This window comes from Cebus imitator, unplaced genomic scaffold (genome assembly GCF_001604975.1).
Source record: "Cebus imitator isolate Cc_AM_T3 unplaced genomic scaffold, Cebus_imitator-1.0 Scaffold457, whole genome shotgun sequence".
NCBI lineage: Eukaryota > Metazoa > Chordata > Mammalia > Primates > Cebidae > Cebus > Cebus imitator.
In genome coordinates this window covers 360606-374523 of record NW_016107772.1, presented here as the reverse complement: position 1 = coordinate 374523, position 13918 = coordinate 360606, and the positions used below count along the sequence as shown (strand labels likewise).

The 13918-nt window shown below is 54.7% G+C and overlaps 1 protein-coding gene across 5 annotated transcripts in view; it reads left to right on the top strand.

The window, feature by feature from the left end:
* The first annotated feature begins 567 nt into the window (after window positions 1-567).
* The window catches only part of EFCC1 (EF-hand and coiled-coil domain containing 1), a 43319-nt gene continuing 29968 nt past the window's right edge, over window positions 568-13918 (top strand). For all 5 annotated transcript variants that reach the window (XM_017511942.2, XM_017511944.2, XM_017511941.2 and 2 more), the window contains exons 1-2: window positions 568-1576; window positions 3123-3406. In XM_017511942.2, the coding sequence (XP_017367431.1) occupies window positions 881-1576; window positions 3123-3406 (980 nt within the window). In that variant the 5' untranslated portion in view covers window positions 568-880. The remainder of the gene's footprint in view (window positions 1577-3122; window positions 3407-13918) is intronic.

The window sequence follows — 13918 nt, the reverse complement described above, 5'->3', positions numbered from 1 at the left end:
ATCTGCAGGCACAAAGGTGGCAGGGCCAGAGACACCACTTTCCCGAAAGTCCTATCCCCACCCCCAACAGGGACGGGGTGGGGGGGTCAGGGAGCGACAGAGCAGTTAGCACAGGACTAGTCTCAGATTGGCTTCTCACCAGCGGGGTGCCCCTAACCTAGACCCCTCGCCTCTCCAAGCCTGTTTCCCTCTCCTTGCCAGTTACTGCGTGGGACTCTTTGCACGGTCTATGGTAGCCCAAGAAGTGGATTCAGAAACCCGGCAGCTGAATGTAAACCGAGGGGAAGCTTTTCCACACCTATGGCTACAGGGTAGCCAGAGCAGGCTTGCTAGGCAACCCTCGAAAGGCCTTTCGGGGAGAGGGGGAAGAGTGACTCTTGGACGTGCGGGCACATCCCCAGCAACTGGACTAGGCCACCACCCTCAAGGCCCTCCTGGGCTTCGGATCCTGCGCCTACCCCTCTCCTAGGTCTGGGGCTAACTCTCCGCGCCAGGCAGGCGGGGCGGAGGGAGGAGGGAGTTGAGAGTGGACAGCCGGGAGTGGGAGGAAAAGCGCAGATGACAGGAATGTCCCTGGAGTAAGGAGAGGAGAGCGGAGAGTCACACGGAGAAGCCAGATCCGGAGGTAGACCTGGCACTGGTGGCGCCGCGGGGATCCCGGGGGCTCCGAGACCCCCTACCCCAGGTCCCTCCAAAGCAACTGGGGTAAACCAGACGCCCTGTAAGGCCAGCTCAGCTGCTGGACACGGTCCCCGGCGCCGCTCCAACCAGACAGCGACCGCTAAGCCCCTCCTTTCGAGAAACTCTGGGGCCGCCCCTGGAAGTGGCGGGGCGAAGGGACCGGAGGAGGGACCGGAGGAGCTAGGCGCGCGGCGCAGCGATGGAGCCGGGCGGCGCTAGCTCTGAGGCCGGCATGGAGGGCGCGGGAGGCGACCCGTACCGGCGGCCTGCGCGGCGCACTCAGTGGCTGTTGAGCGCCCTGGCGCACCACTACGGGCTGGACCGCGGCGTGGAGAACGAGATCGTGGTGCTAGCCACCGGCCTGGACCAGTACCTGCAGGAGGTCTTCCACCACCTGGACTGCCGCGGCGCCGGCCGCCTGCCCCGTGCCGACTTCCGCGCGCTCTGCGCAGTGCTGGGGCTGCGCGCAGAGGGGACCACGGCGGCCGGGGAGGCGGCAGGAGACGCGAACTCCAGAGATGTGACCGCTGGGGACGCGGCCGCTGACGTGGCCACGGATAGGGACGCAGATGCCGAGGAAGAGGCGCGCCTGGCGCTGCGCGCTGAGCCACCGGAGCTCACCTTTCGCCAGTTCCACGCTCGCCTCTGTGGCTACTTCGGCACCCGTGCGGGGCCCCGGCTGCCCCGCGGCGCTCTCAGCGAGCACATCGAGACGCAGATCCACTTGCGTCGCCCGCGCCGCCGCCGCCGCCCGCCCTGCGTTCCGGGCCCCGACAGCGGTCCAGACTGCGAGCGCGTGGCGCGTCTGGAAGAGGAGAACAGCAGCTTGCGCGAGTTGGTGGAGGACCTGCGCGCTGCGCTGCAGAGCAGTGATGCGCGCTGCCTAGCGCTGCAGGTGCGTGTCGGCCACGGAGGGGGGTGGTAACGCCTGCAAGAGGGCTCGAACTAAAAGCTGGCAGGCTGCGGAGCCCGACGGCACAGAGGCAGAGGAAGGGGAGATAGAGGGTAGCCCTACACCATTCCACCCCTGCCTCAGCCCCCTTGCAACCTGTCCCTGTTCCTCCCCATTCCACTCCAGTCCCCAACCCTATTCTTAAAATCAATTCCACTCCCGAAAACCCCAGTCACACTCAGACAACCATACCCCACTTTTCTGCACACATATCCCCCATCGCGTCTTGCCCCTTCTAACCCAGAAATCGCACCTGTCTGGATAGTCTCACATATTCCCTTTCAACAAGCATCTTTCTCTCTCCTTCCTGCCAGGCTTCTAGGAGGTTTAGAGGACAAAAGTGTGAAGGCCTTGTACTGATCTCCCTGCCTCCTAGGGTAGACTGACAGCTCCTTCCTTCAATCAACAAAGACTTATGGGGCTCTCTGCGGGAGAAAGAGACAAGTGAGAAATAGGCAGGGTGGCTCACAGTATGGATCAGGCCTTCACGGCCCACCAAGTGCCTGCGGGTACCAGACCCGCTCTGCTCTGGGCTATTGAGAAGGAACCATGAGGTGAGATAGGGACCCAGCCTCAGCATCTGGGAGCCGTCGACAAACACTTCAGCACTGTGCCAGCCGTGCGCCGAGGGCAGTGCTGGGTCGCAGGGGTCAGAGGAGGAAAGGAACAGCCCCTACCCCAGGCGACAACAGGCCAGGAAGAAACTGACGTTATATGACCCCGCCTTAGCCCAGGACACTGCAGAGTGCAGGGAAGCGGCAAGGTGTGGTTTTCGGTGTGTGTAAGCCAGGGTGGAAGCTAGAAAGTACTCCCCTGATGTGGAATCCCAAGTAACATACAGGGAGTCGTGGGAACGCCTGAAAGGTTTTCCGGCGTCACTCATGCTCAGGTATTTATTGAGCACCTACTATGTGCCAGGTTTTAAGCTCTGGGAACACACCAATAAACAAGACAGAAACCACCCTGAAGGAGCCTCTAGTGAGCAGGCACGGGGAGGGCTGAAATGCCAGTGGTGGGGGGGTGCTTAGATGCTCCTGGAGTCTAGGAGATGAGGAACCGCCACCGGCAGGCTGACCACCACCAACACAGAAGTAGGCCGAGAAAAGTAGTGAGGTTGGAGAATCACTGAAATCACAGAGGGAACAGAATACAGGTGTCCTGTCTCAGTTTCCTTTGTCAGAAAAACAACAACAACAACAACAAAACGCTGAAGGAAAAGAAAAAAAGAAGAAAAAATAAAATAAAAGGAAAAAAACCTCTGGAGGGTGGGGGGCAAGGAGGAATCTAGAACTCCCACCTCCCTAGGGATGTAGCGAAGGCTAATGGAGCTCAGATGCACCCGGCCTAAGAGCCTGGCCCTCGGAAGCAGAAGGTGCAATAAACTTGCTCAAGCGCTTCTGGATGCGCAGTAATGGGGACCGCGGTCCTGTGGGCGTTCCTCTCGTGCATCTGGCTGGGGCACTCATCCCCTGCTCCCCTCTCCCCTCAGGTCGGGCTCTGGAAGAGCCAGGCGAGCATCCACGAGACCGGGCACGGCGGGCCGGAGGCTGCGGCACGGGAGCTGCGGCAGGCGCAGGGTGCCCTGGCTGCAGCGGAGGCCCGCGCTGGGTGGCTGCGCCGAGGCCAGGCCGAGGTGCGGCGGCGCGCGGAAGAGGCCCGGCAGGTGGTGCTGCGCAGCCTGCACCGCGTGCAAGAGCTGGAGGCGCTGGCACGGCAGGTGCCCGGCTTGCAGCGCTGGGTACGGCAGCTGGAGGCGGAGCTGCAACGCTACAGGTGAGCGGGGGTGCAGGCCCTGAGCCCAGGTGCCCCAATTTGGCTCCCATTCTCCCAGATTTTGGGGATGCAATTCTCCTCCCACTCGCTCTCGTGTTCCCCAGTTTCCCCTTGGGTTTATTCATGTGTTCTCCCATTCCTTCGTCAGTTCTCCATTTCCTGTCATAAGTCTACTCCATTGCTTGCTTTCCATCTTCTACCCACCCATCCATTCATCCATCCATCCACCCATCCACTCACCCACCCACCCATCCATCCATCCACACACCCACCCATTCATCCATCCATCCATCCATCCATCCACCCACCCATCCATCCATCCATCCATCCACCCATCCACTCACCCACCCACCCATCCATCCATCTACCCATCCATCCATCCACTCACCCACCCACCTATCCACACACCCACCCATTCATCCATCCATCCATCTATCCATCCACCCACCCATCCATCCATCCATCCACCCACCCATCCACTCACCCACCCACCCATCCATCCATCTACCCATCCATCCATCCACTCACCCACCCACCCACCCACCCATCCATCTATCTATCTATCTACCCATCCATCCATCCACTCACCCACCCACCCATCCAGCCACCTACCCACCCACCCAGACAGCCAGATGTCCATCCATCCTCCTGTTCACCCACAAAGACCCTCTATCTATTTTTTTAAATCATAGATTGCACTTGAATGTGCTCATTCTCATTTGTTCCTGGATTTGATCATAATGATAATAGCTTACAGTTACTAAGCACCTGCTGTGTGCCAGGCCTTGAGCTAAGTGCTTTATGTGGCTTAACCCATTTCAGCCTCACGACTGCCCTGTGAAGTGGGTACCACTGTGTTTCCATTCTGTAGATGAGGAAACAGCTGTATAATGACTGCGTGTGCTAGCTCCACCAGGGCAGGAAGCTGGACTTGGGACACAGGTTCAAATCTGGAGTTCGGGCAAGTCGCCACCCCTTGCAGAGCCTGCTTCCTCTTGGGTGGAACACAGATTGGGGTCCATGCCTGCAGGAATGCTGTGAAGAGGCCATGAGGTCCTGTCAGGCACATGGTAGATGCTTTGTAGACAGAGCCTCTCTCCCTTTCAAATCTCAAGGCACCCCTGCCTGCCACTGGCCTGACACCACATTTGCTGAGCACCTTCTCTGTGCCAGGGGTATCCCAGGCATCAGGGATGCAGCCATGTGACTAGGACAGACTGAAGTCCCTACCCTGAGCAGCCACCTGTGAGCAGCTGAGACCTTCACAGGAACAGATGTGCGGCAGAACGCAGGATGTGGGGGGCCCTCATCAGCCTGCCCCAAAGAAGTGAAACTTGAGGATGGGATGTCATAGAACCAGATGGAGAGAGGAGAGGAGAGAACATTCTAGAAAATGGAAACAGTACAGGCGAAGCCCTGGGGCAGAAGGGACCTTAGCATCATTCAAAAACTAAAAGGAGGCCAGAGTGGCTGGAGGGGTAGAGCTGGAGGGAGACCTGTTTAGGGCCTGGAAGGTGGCAGCAAGGACTTCAGCTTTTCCCTTAAGAGAAAGAACATGAAGCCATGGAAAAGTGTTAAGCAAGGAAGTGACAGAGGGAGATTTACCTTTCAATAAAAAGTTACCCTGGCTATAGTGTGACAAAGAGATGGGCAGACAGGGAGAGCAGGAGACAGTGCAGAGCCCAGTGAGGGCTCCTGTCATCCCCCGGCCTGCGAGTACAGTGGTCTGGCCCAGGCTGGCGGCAGGGCAGCCAGAAGGGGTGGCCTTGAACCTAATTCCTCAGAGGAGGGGCCTTGTCCTGGACATCTGAGGAGCTCACAGCTGGGAGATAGGAAGGCATGGGGCTAGACGGCGGCCTCCAAAGAGGCAGACTCTGGGCCAGCCTCCTGCAGCGTGCAGTGTTTGGAGAGCCACTTCCTGTTTGCATAGCTGATGGCTAAAGAGCAGGGCTGGTTGGCTTGAGGCCCACATCCAGCCTTGGAACTTGATCCAAGAGGAGAAGTAAAGGGGCTCTTCTTTGTTTATCTCTAAAGTTACAACTAGTCCTCTATAGCAGAATGGTACAAGTAACTACAAACATTGGGATAGCCGTTTACAACAGAAAAAGTGGATTCAGAGCCAATGCACCATTTAGACCCCATAAGATTGTGCAAGGTAGACATTTTATCCTCAGTTTACAGATTGTGAGAAATGAGGCACAGAGAAGTTAAGTAACATACCCAAGGCCACACAGTCAGGAAGCAGAAAAGTCAAGTCGGCCTGCCCCCACTGCCTGTGTGCTTTGATTCAAGGTTACACAATGGCTGCTGTGCCTCCAGGCCTTGCATCTGCTGATCCCACATAAGAAGAAGCCTGCAAGGGCTGGTCCTGTCAGTCAGTCCCAAACAAAACTGGGGTTCTATTTTCTTTCTTTTTTTTTTTTTTTACAAGATGAAGTCTCGCTCTGTCGCCCAGGCTGGAGTGCAGTGGCGGTGATCTCGGCTCACTGCCACCTCTGCCTCCTGGGTTCAAGCGATTCTCCTGCCTCAGCCTCCCAACTAGCTGGGACTACAGGTGAGAGCTACCATGCCCGGCGAATTTTTTGTATATATATATTTTTTTTTTTTTAGTAGAGAGGGGGTTTCACTGTGTTAGCCAGGATGGTCTCGATCTCCTGACCTCCTGATCTGCCTGCCTTGGCTTCCCAGAGTGCTGGGATTACCGCCGTGAGCCACCACACCGGGTGGGGTTCATTTTTTTGTTTGTTTGTTTTTTGAGATGGAGTCTTGCTCTGTCACCCAGGCTGGAGTGCAATGGCCCTATCTTGTCTCACTGCAATCTCTGCCTCACGGGTTCAAGCGATTTTCCTCCCAAGAGCTGAGATTACAGATGCACACCACCATGCCCAGCTAATTTCTGTATTTTTAGTAGAGACAGTGTTTCACCATGTTGGTCAGGCTGGTCTCAAACTCCTGACCTCAGGTGATCTGCCTGCCTCAGCCTCCCAAAGTGCTGTGATTACAGGCGTGAGTCACTGTGCCTGGCCAAAACTCAGGTTCTGTTAGTAAGGAAGAAGGAGGAGCAGCTAATGCAGAGGCTTTGAAGGAGAAATCTAGTGATGAAAAAATTGAGGACCAGAGAGCGAGTGACACTATGTGAAAGGCACACGGTGATTAGGCGGATGGCTGTGTCACTCATTTCTCTGCCCCTCTGGAAAAACGCCCTCAACCTTGCCTTGCCCAGGAGGCTAACTCCTCTGCCCATTTTCTATGGTCAGAGTTTGCTGGTTTGTGGACTGACCTGCTCCAAAGCTCTCACTCTGAAAAGAGGGGAAAGGGGAGGAGACAGAATGGTCATGGGCATTTATTCAGCATCAACTGCATACCAGGCACTTTTTCATGGGGGCCTCTAATCCAGTCTAAAAGAAAAGTGTTATTGACAGCATTTCACAGACGAGAAAACCAAGACTAGAGAGGAAGCAGCTGTCCAGTATGGCACAGTGACTAAGAGGCGAGGGCAGGACTCACAGCCCAGCCTGGTGGCCCCAAGCCACATGCTCGAGTTGGATTTGGTAGTACGCACAAGTCCTCCTGGATCTCCCACACCAGAAACATTGGCTGGACATTTTACTGGCTGGGGAGGGACTGCAGGCTAAATGTCACTTCTGCTCTTGCTTTTCAAGTGCCAGAAACTCGGATGTCCCTGATTGTTGAACCGAATCAGCCCCCTTCTCTGCAGTTGGCCTAGGCGGCTGTAGTCTACAGGAATTACGGGGAGGAAAGGGCCCCACGCCCTAAACAGTAGCGCCCATCACACCCTCTTATGTGACATCACTCTGGAATATCTCCAGGTGCTCTGCAGATGTGTCTTTGGGGAAAAAACAGAGCAATGACTGAACTCCCCCTGAGAATGACAGCTTGAAGCCATTTGGTTATAATGAATGACCCGACTCAAACTTTTCCAGCATCTCCCAGTGTTCAAAGCACTTTCACAGACACTTACTCTGATCTTCTAATCTTTCCTCTAAGATTGGTATTGTGTCATATGTTTCAAATGAGAAAATAGACCTTGAGGTTAGGAGTGGTTATACTAAAGTCACATACCCAAAACTCAGCTGAATTCAGACTGCATTGAGTTTCCTAAATTTGAGTCAAACTCTGCCACTTTCCTAAAATGGGATCTCCATGACTCTGTTGCTCATGTCTGGGGATTCTACTGAGTTCTTTTCCAGACCGGTACTTTCTTTTTCATCCGCATCAGTTCCTTGTGTTGTGGGTTCTGCCTAATCCTTGATCTCTGCAGCATTCAGCCACACTAATTCTACAGTCTCTTTCGGATTGCTGTAATATCTGAGCTTCCTGAGATGTCTTACACCTGCTGTCTTTGCCATGATGAGGCATTTTTGGCAGGCACTGTCATTTTGGGTTGCGAGCCTCTCTTTGGCAGGGCCATGATCCTTGAGAGTCACACATAGAACCAGGTTGTAGAGTTCCCTTCAGAGCAGTTTTCTATCTGCCTCTACCAGGGCCTGATTCTAGACCAGTTTTTAAATTTGATTCTTAGCTTGGAGTTTCCTAGCTACCCAGGTAGTGAGAGATTGAGTCCCATACCTGGGAACAAAACCCCAAGGTCAATAGGTGGAATATTTCTCATCTTTGTTCATGGATAAGACAGCCCTTGCTGGTCCCTGGCTCATGCAGGGAGCCTCTTTCTGTAGCTCACCATGCAAGGTCCTCCTGTCCCTAATACCTCCATGGACGTTTCAGCTCCATCTCCTGGTTTTTACACAAGCTAGAGATCTCCTCGTCTTGTTTTTTACCTTGGCTCTATATTCTTTTAAATAATTCTATTTTATCCAGCATTTCAGCATATTTGTAGACGGAAGAGGGGCTTCCCATAGCACGTCAATCCATCATCTTAACCAGCAACCTAAGAGGATGGTCAGCAAATATGTAAGCAAGCAGAGACATTTATTTAATTCATTCAACAATATTTTCTAAGTACCTTCTGTGGACCAAGCCCCGTGCCAGAATCCCTGGGGACACAGAATGACAATAGGCATGTTAGGGCACAGATGTGCCATGTGCTGAGGGGCTACAAAGGAGCTACTGCTGCTCTCAGAGTTGTAGGAGTCGCAGGTGAAATAGAAGCACCCCAGGTGTCAAAGGCATCTACAGGCCTCCTAGAGCTGGGCAAGACCTAGGCGCTCCCTGGCCCAGCCCCCGCCTGCTGAGGCACGCAGCCCTCCCACGGGGCTTCTGGTCCCCTCGCAGCCACATCAGCCTCTGGTCCTGCTTCCCCACAGCTGGTCTCTGCTCATACTATCTCGTCTGAGTTGAGAAACTCAGCTTCTTCTTCTTCTGCAAATCCCACAAAATAGTCCATCCCCACATATATTTTTATTCATAGTAGACGTTACTATTATTTGATGGGGGCATTCTGTTGCCGTAAAGCAAACAGATTCATATGGAAAATTTGACATCACCATTCATAAAATGTCAGCCAATCCCTGCCCAAGCAAGGTGGCTCTTCTCCCAACTTAGTTCCAACCACTCTCCACCTTTCTTCTCTCCTGTGTTTTCTCTTTCTTTTCTTCCTTTCTATCATCCAGGTCTCCTGGGTGAGTGCCAGAAACCCTAATGCAAACTGACCTAGGTGAAAAAGAAATTAGCTCTTAGAACTGAAAGGAGTAGGCATGCCCAGCTTCAGACATGGCTGGATTCAGGTCCTCATATAGTATTCCCAGCATACGCTGAAGCTCTGCTTTACACTCCAGCAAGTTCTCTCCCCCAGTAGCCCTTGGGATGCCAGGCTAATATCCTCAAAGCTCAGTTCAGTAGAAAGACCATCTGTCATCTGAACCATCCCAATGAAGTCCTGGAACTGGGCCTCACTCAGCCAACTTGGAAACATGTTCATCCCTGAATTCATCACAGGGGCCAGGACAATCTGATGCTCTGATTGGCCAAACCTTAGTCACATACCCACCACCGGAGCAGAGCAAGGCCCATCGAACTCTGGGAATGAGATCCTCCTGGGAGAATCAAGGGGCACTGTACCCCAGACATATTCAAGGAACACACCCCCTTGCCCCTCTCTGGAGCTTGCAGCCCAATCCTTTTCTTGTCTGGGGAATAGCCTACCTGTGGCCGCTCAAGACTGAACTCTGAAGGCCCTGGAAGGAAACCTGGTTAGACACGGAGTAGGCTTGTCTGGAGATCAGCTTTTCCTGGCTGCTGAGTGCTTTCGGGGTGGTTGGGGGGGGACTCTGTGCCCTTGCCAACCTGTGCTCATCCAGGTGATTCAGCACTCACTGAGGACGGTGGACAGAAAAAGATGGTTGTCCCCAGGCTCTGTCTGTAGCTGGGAGCCCTCCTGAGGGAGCACAAGGGCTTGGCACTTCTGTGGCCCAGTACCCAGCCCAGCCTTGGCATCCAGTAAGATGTGTGTGGACACACGAATGGGCCAGCAGGCATGGGAGTGGATGCTGTCCTCAAAAGTGAGAGGGGCATGGTGCCTGGGGCTGCCGCACAAGGAGACCCCTAAGTGGTCCAGTGGCCTGGTCCTGCCTTGAGGGGTCACCCTTGAGTCCTCAGTAGATGGTCTCTGGTAGGTTTGTGGCATCTTGTCCTTTTGAAGCTGCCCATGTCTCAGCCAATTGCCTGGCCCGGCCCCACCCTGCTCTGAAGCCAAGGAGCAGCTGAGCCCTCTTAATGGGGCCTTCAGGACACCTGGGCAGGGCAGGGAGCCTGGGGCCAGCACCGCCAGGCAGGGGCTGGTGCTCAAAAAGACAGAAAAGAGAGAGTGCCAGCTCCGCTCAGCTGGAGCAGGGGGAGGCCTGGCGGCCGGCCTCTGGCTTTGTTGTCAGGGAAGATGAAAAGGCTGGGATGGAGGAAAGCGGGTTGGGGAGGGAGGGAGGGAGGAGGGAGGGCAATTGGCTGGCCATCGTGGAGGGGACACAAAGATGAGGCCATCCGAGGGCTACCTCCTTTCTTCTGCCCCATTGCTGCTGCCTAGCCTGACTTGGGTGGGCCAAAGTCAGTGGGCCTAGGGTGGGAGGGAGGCAGATGGGTGAGGGTGAGCAGAGGGGTCATGGGGCACCATCTGAAGCTGGGAGGCCTCGGATTCCATCATCCTTGGAGGTGGGTGTGTGGGTGGCCTTGGTGGGAACAGAGGCCTTTCTTCCAGAAACAATACCCAGGCTCACAAAGAGGCAGACCCACTTGGGCATGCCCCAGGCCCTCAGGATGCACAGGGGGCTTGGTGGGTGGGGGCCCAGGCTCAGGAGGCCCAGCCCAACCTGGCTATGATTCCCAGCTCTTCCACATATGCGGTAGGAGCTAGAGCTGTTCCTTCACTTCTGTGAGTCTCAGTTTCCTCAGGCATGAAGTGGATACTTACAGAAACTTATTATTTATCCCTTATCACAATACCTGTATGTAAAGCATGCCTTATAAATACTTATCATGGTGGTGGTTGGTGTTGCTAATATTCGGAGTCCAGCCCCCAGAAAGCCCTCTGTCCGCAGGGACCCAGCGGGCAAATGGACAGTTTCAGCTGAGCGCAGCAAGGCTCCAACAGAGCCACAGTTTGGGGGCAAGCAAAGAGGAAGTTTGGGCGTCCCTTGGGGAAATGCCATATCTGAGCTGGGTGTTGAAGGATGAGTAGGAGTTTTCTCAGACATTGCAGATCCAGGTTCCAGTGAGTGCAGACACTCAGAGGTATGAAGGCCCTTGGGACTGCTTGGGAAGAAGATTTTTTATTGTGACTGGAGGATTTGTGGTGGATAAGGACAGGGGAGGCAGCCAGAGGGGCTGGCAGAGGACCCTGAATGCCAGGCTGATGCATGAAGCCTGCAGCCCAGAGAGCAAGGCAGAGAAGGGCTTGAGGCAGAGAGTTGAGCTTCCTAAAGACCCCTCCAGCTGTCTATGGAGGACTGATTGGGCAGGAGGGAAGGCAGGAGGCTGGAAGCCTGGTGAGGAGGCTGCTATGTCCAGCGAGAGACTGCCAGTGCCTAGAAGGGATGGGCCACTGGCCCCATGCCTGGAGGCCTCACTTGGAACAGGGAGAGCCTCTGCCAGCCATTCTCTGTTCCAAGATAGAGCCCTCCCCAACAGTAGAAGCTTGGGATCTGTGGCTGAAACTGAGCTGGTGCAGCACTAGGTGACAATGAGGACCTTCCTCTGGGTGGAGGAGCAGAGGGGGCACCCAGAACAAGCCTTGGTATTGTCACCTCATGGCAGGGCAGGGGACTGGGAAGGATGGCCACACCCAAACTTCTCCCTGGAATTGACAGAGCGCTCTCAACTGGCTGTGGGCAAGTAAGAGGCACCTGGGCTAGATGGTGCCAAGACCTCGGAGGTGAGTGAAAATGTTCCCACGCACTCACAGATCTCACGCGGGTATAGGGACAGACTCCAGGGAGCCCATCTCAGCAAAGGGCTCCCCAGGCCAAGCAGGAGGCTCTGTGGTGAATGGGTTTCTCCTTGCTCCTCAGGGTCCCACTGGGGCACAGGAAGACTTGAGGTGGGGTCACCAAACCATTGAACTCCCAAGACGTCACCCTGAAATTGTCACCAGAGTTGGCAAAGCTGCCAGTTCTAGTGCAGTTTCTTGCCATAGCCCCAACACCCCTTGCTGCGCCATCCAAGGCTGTGCACCAGGGCCAGGCTTCGAACACGGGCAGTCAGAGCACACCTGTGTAAGGACGATGCTCTGAGGGCGGCTGCAAAGACAGCGCTGGTGGTAGATTTCTCCCCTAGGAATATTTCCAGCGGCAAGTTGTAGCGAGCTCACCTAGCAGTGGTTTGAGCACAGTGGGGTCTGGTCCTCCCTGGGAGTGGGCTCCAAGATGGGTCTTCTCAGTGCTCCAAGTCTGTGGCCTCCACAATACGAAAGTCAGAGTAGACCAGGCGCAGTGGCTCACACCTGTAATCCCAGCACTTTGGGAGGCCAAGGTGGGTGCATCACCTGAGATCAGGAATTCAAGACCACCCTGACCAACATGGTGAAACCCTGTCTCTACCAAAAATATAAAAATTAGCCAGGCTTCCTGGCATGGGCCTATAATCCCAGCTACTCGGGAAGCTGAGGCAGGAGAATTGCTTGAACCCGGGAGGCGGAGGTTGCAGTGAGCCAAGATTGCACCACTGCACTCCAGCCTGAGTGACAGAGCAAGACTCCATCTCAAAAAAAAAAATAAAAATAAATAAAAGAAAGTCAGAATGAAGTGGGGACATTCATTTCTGTCTCTCCAGAAAAGCAAGGCATGTCCAGGGCAGGATCACAAATGAGCAGGCTGTAGAGAGCAAGGAGGCAGAGGAGGAGGAGCCATGGGCTGTCTGTCAAGGTGGCCGATCAGTGGTGTCCCGAGAGAAACCTGCCCTCCTACAAACCCATGCCCCCAGCTGCTCTTCTCGGAGGACAGAGCCTGGCCCCATGCTTTGGGCTGACAGCTCAGAGTTATACCCTCTTTAGAGCCTGGGGCTTTGTGCCCCTCCCAGAGAGAGGGTCCTTGACTGCACAAGCTAATACGTGCAATAAATGCATCCTTCAGAGAAGGAAGGAGCCTAGAGAGGGACAGTGACCTGCCCAGGCTCACCCAGTAAATCAGGGGCACAGCCAGGCTGGATTCAGTCCACGAGTCTGTGGCTCTTTCTGCTACTTCGCACAGCTGGGTTGGAAATAAGTATCAGCCTTTTCAGGCCAGAGGCGGCCACACAGGACATGGGGTGGCCTGAAGTGCCAGACCAGTCACCCTTGGCCATGACCTGTATCATCTGCTAACCTATGTATGCTGCACATTTTCTTTGGTGTCTTGATGCTTCTTGGGAAGCTGCAGCTCAACTTGCTTGTGCCTCGGTTTTCTTATCTGGAGAATGGGTTAATTTTAGTACCGACCTCACACGGTAAGAATCAAATGAGATAATAGATAGAAAGCATTTAGAATGATGCCTGGCACATTATAAGCCCTCCTTAAATGTCATTGTCAGCTGGCCCTGGCCTGTGGGAGGCACTGCCACCTGTGGGGTGTGCCTGTGTCTGCTGTGCACTCCTCAGATGGACTTTTGACCCCCACACCTCCAGCACTCTCCATCTTCCTGTATCTCTGCTTGTCCCTGCCTGGTTCTACTCGCTCCTGCTCCACATAGCAGGGAAGGAGGCTGCAGGGACTTTCAAATTCTGTGACCCACCATTCTGCTTCCCAGCACCTGTAGATCGAGTCCCAGGAAAGAACAGGGATTGGCTCAGCCTGGGTCACAGCCCCACCTCTAGGCCGAGACCAGGACCAGGCTACCAGGATACTCCTGTTGGCCTGGACCAGGGCACACACGCAGCCCTGAAGCGGGCCAAGTGCTGGGTGGCCACAGAGGTGGGACAGCTCCCAAAAGGAAGGTTGGTGCTGTTATGAGGAGACAGAAAAGGATGCAGGTCAGACAGAAACAACAAACGTCCACCTCATGAACTTCCCCTTAGAAATGAAAATTCAAGAAACATAAAAGCTACAGCTCAGCACCAGGCAAAGAGAAGGT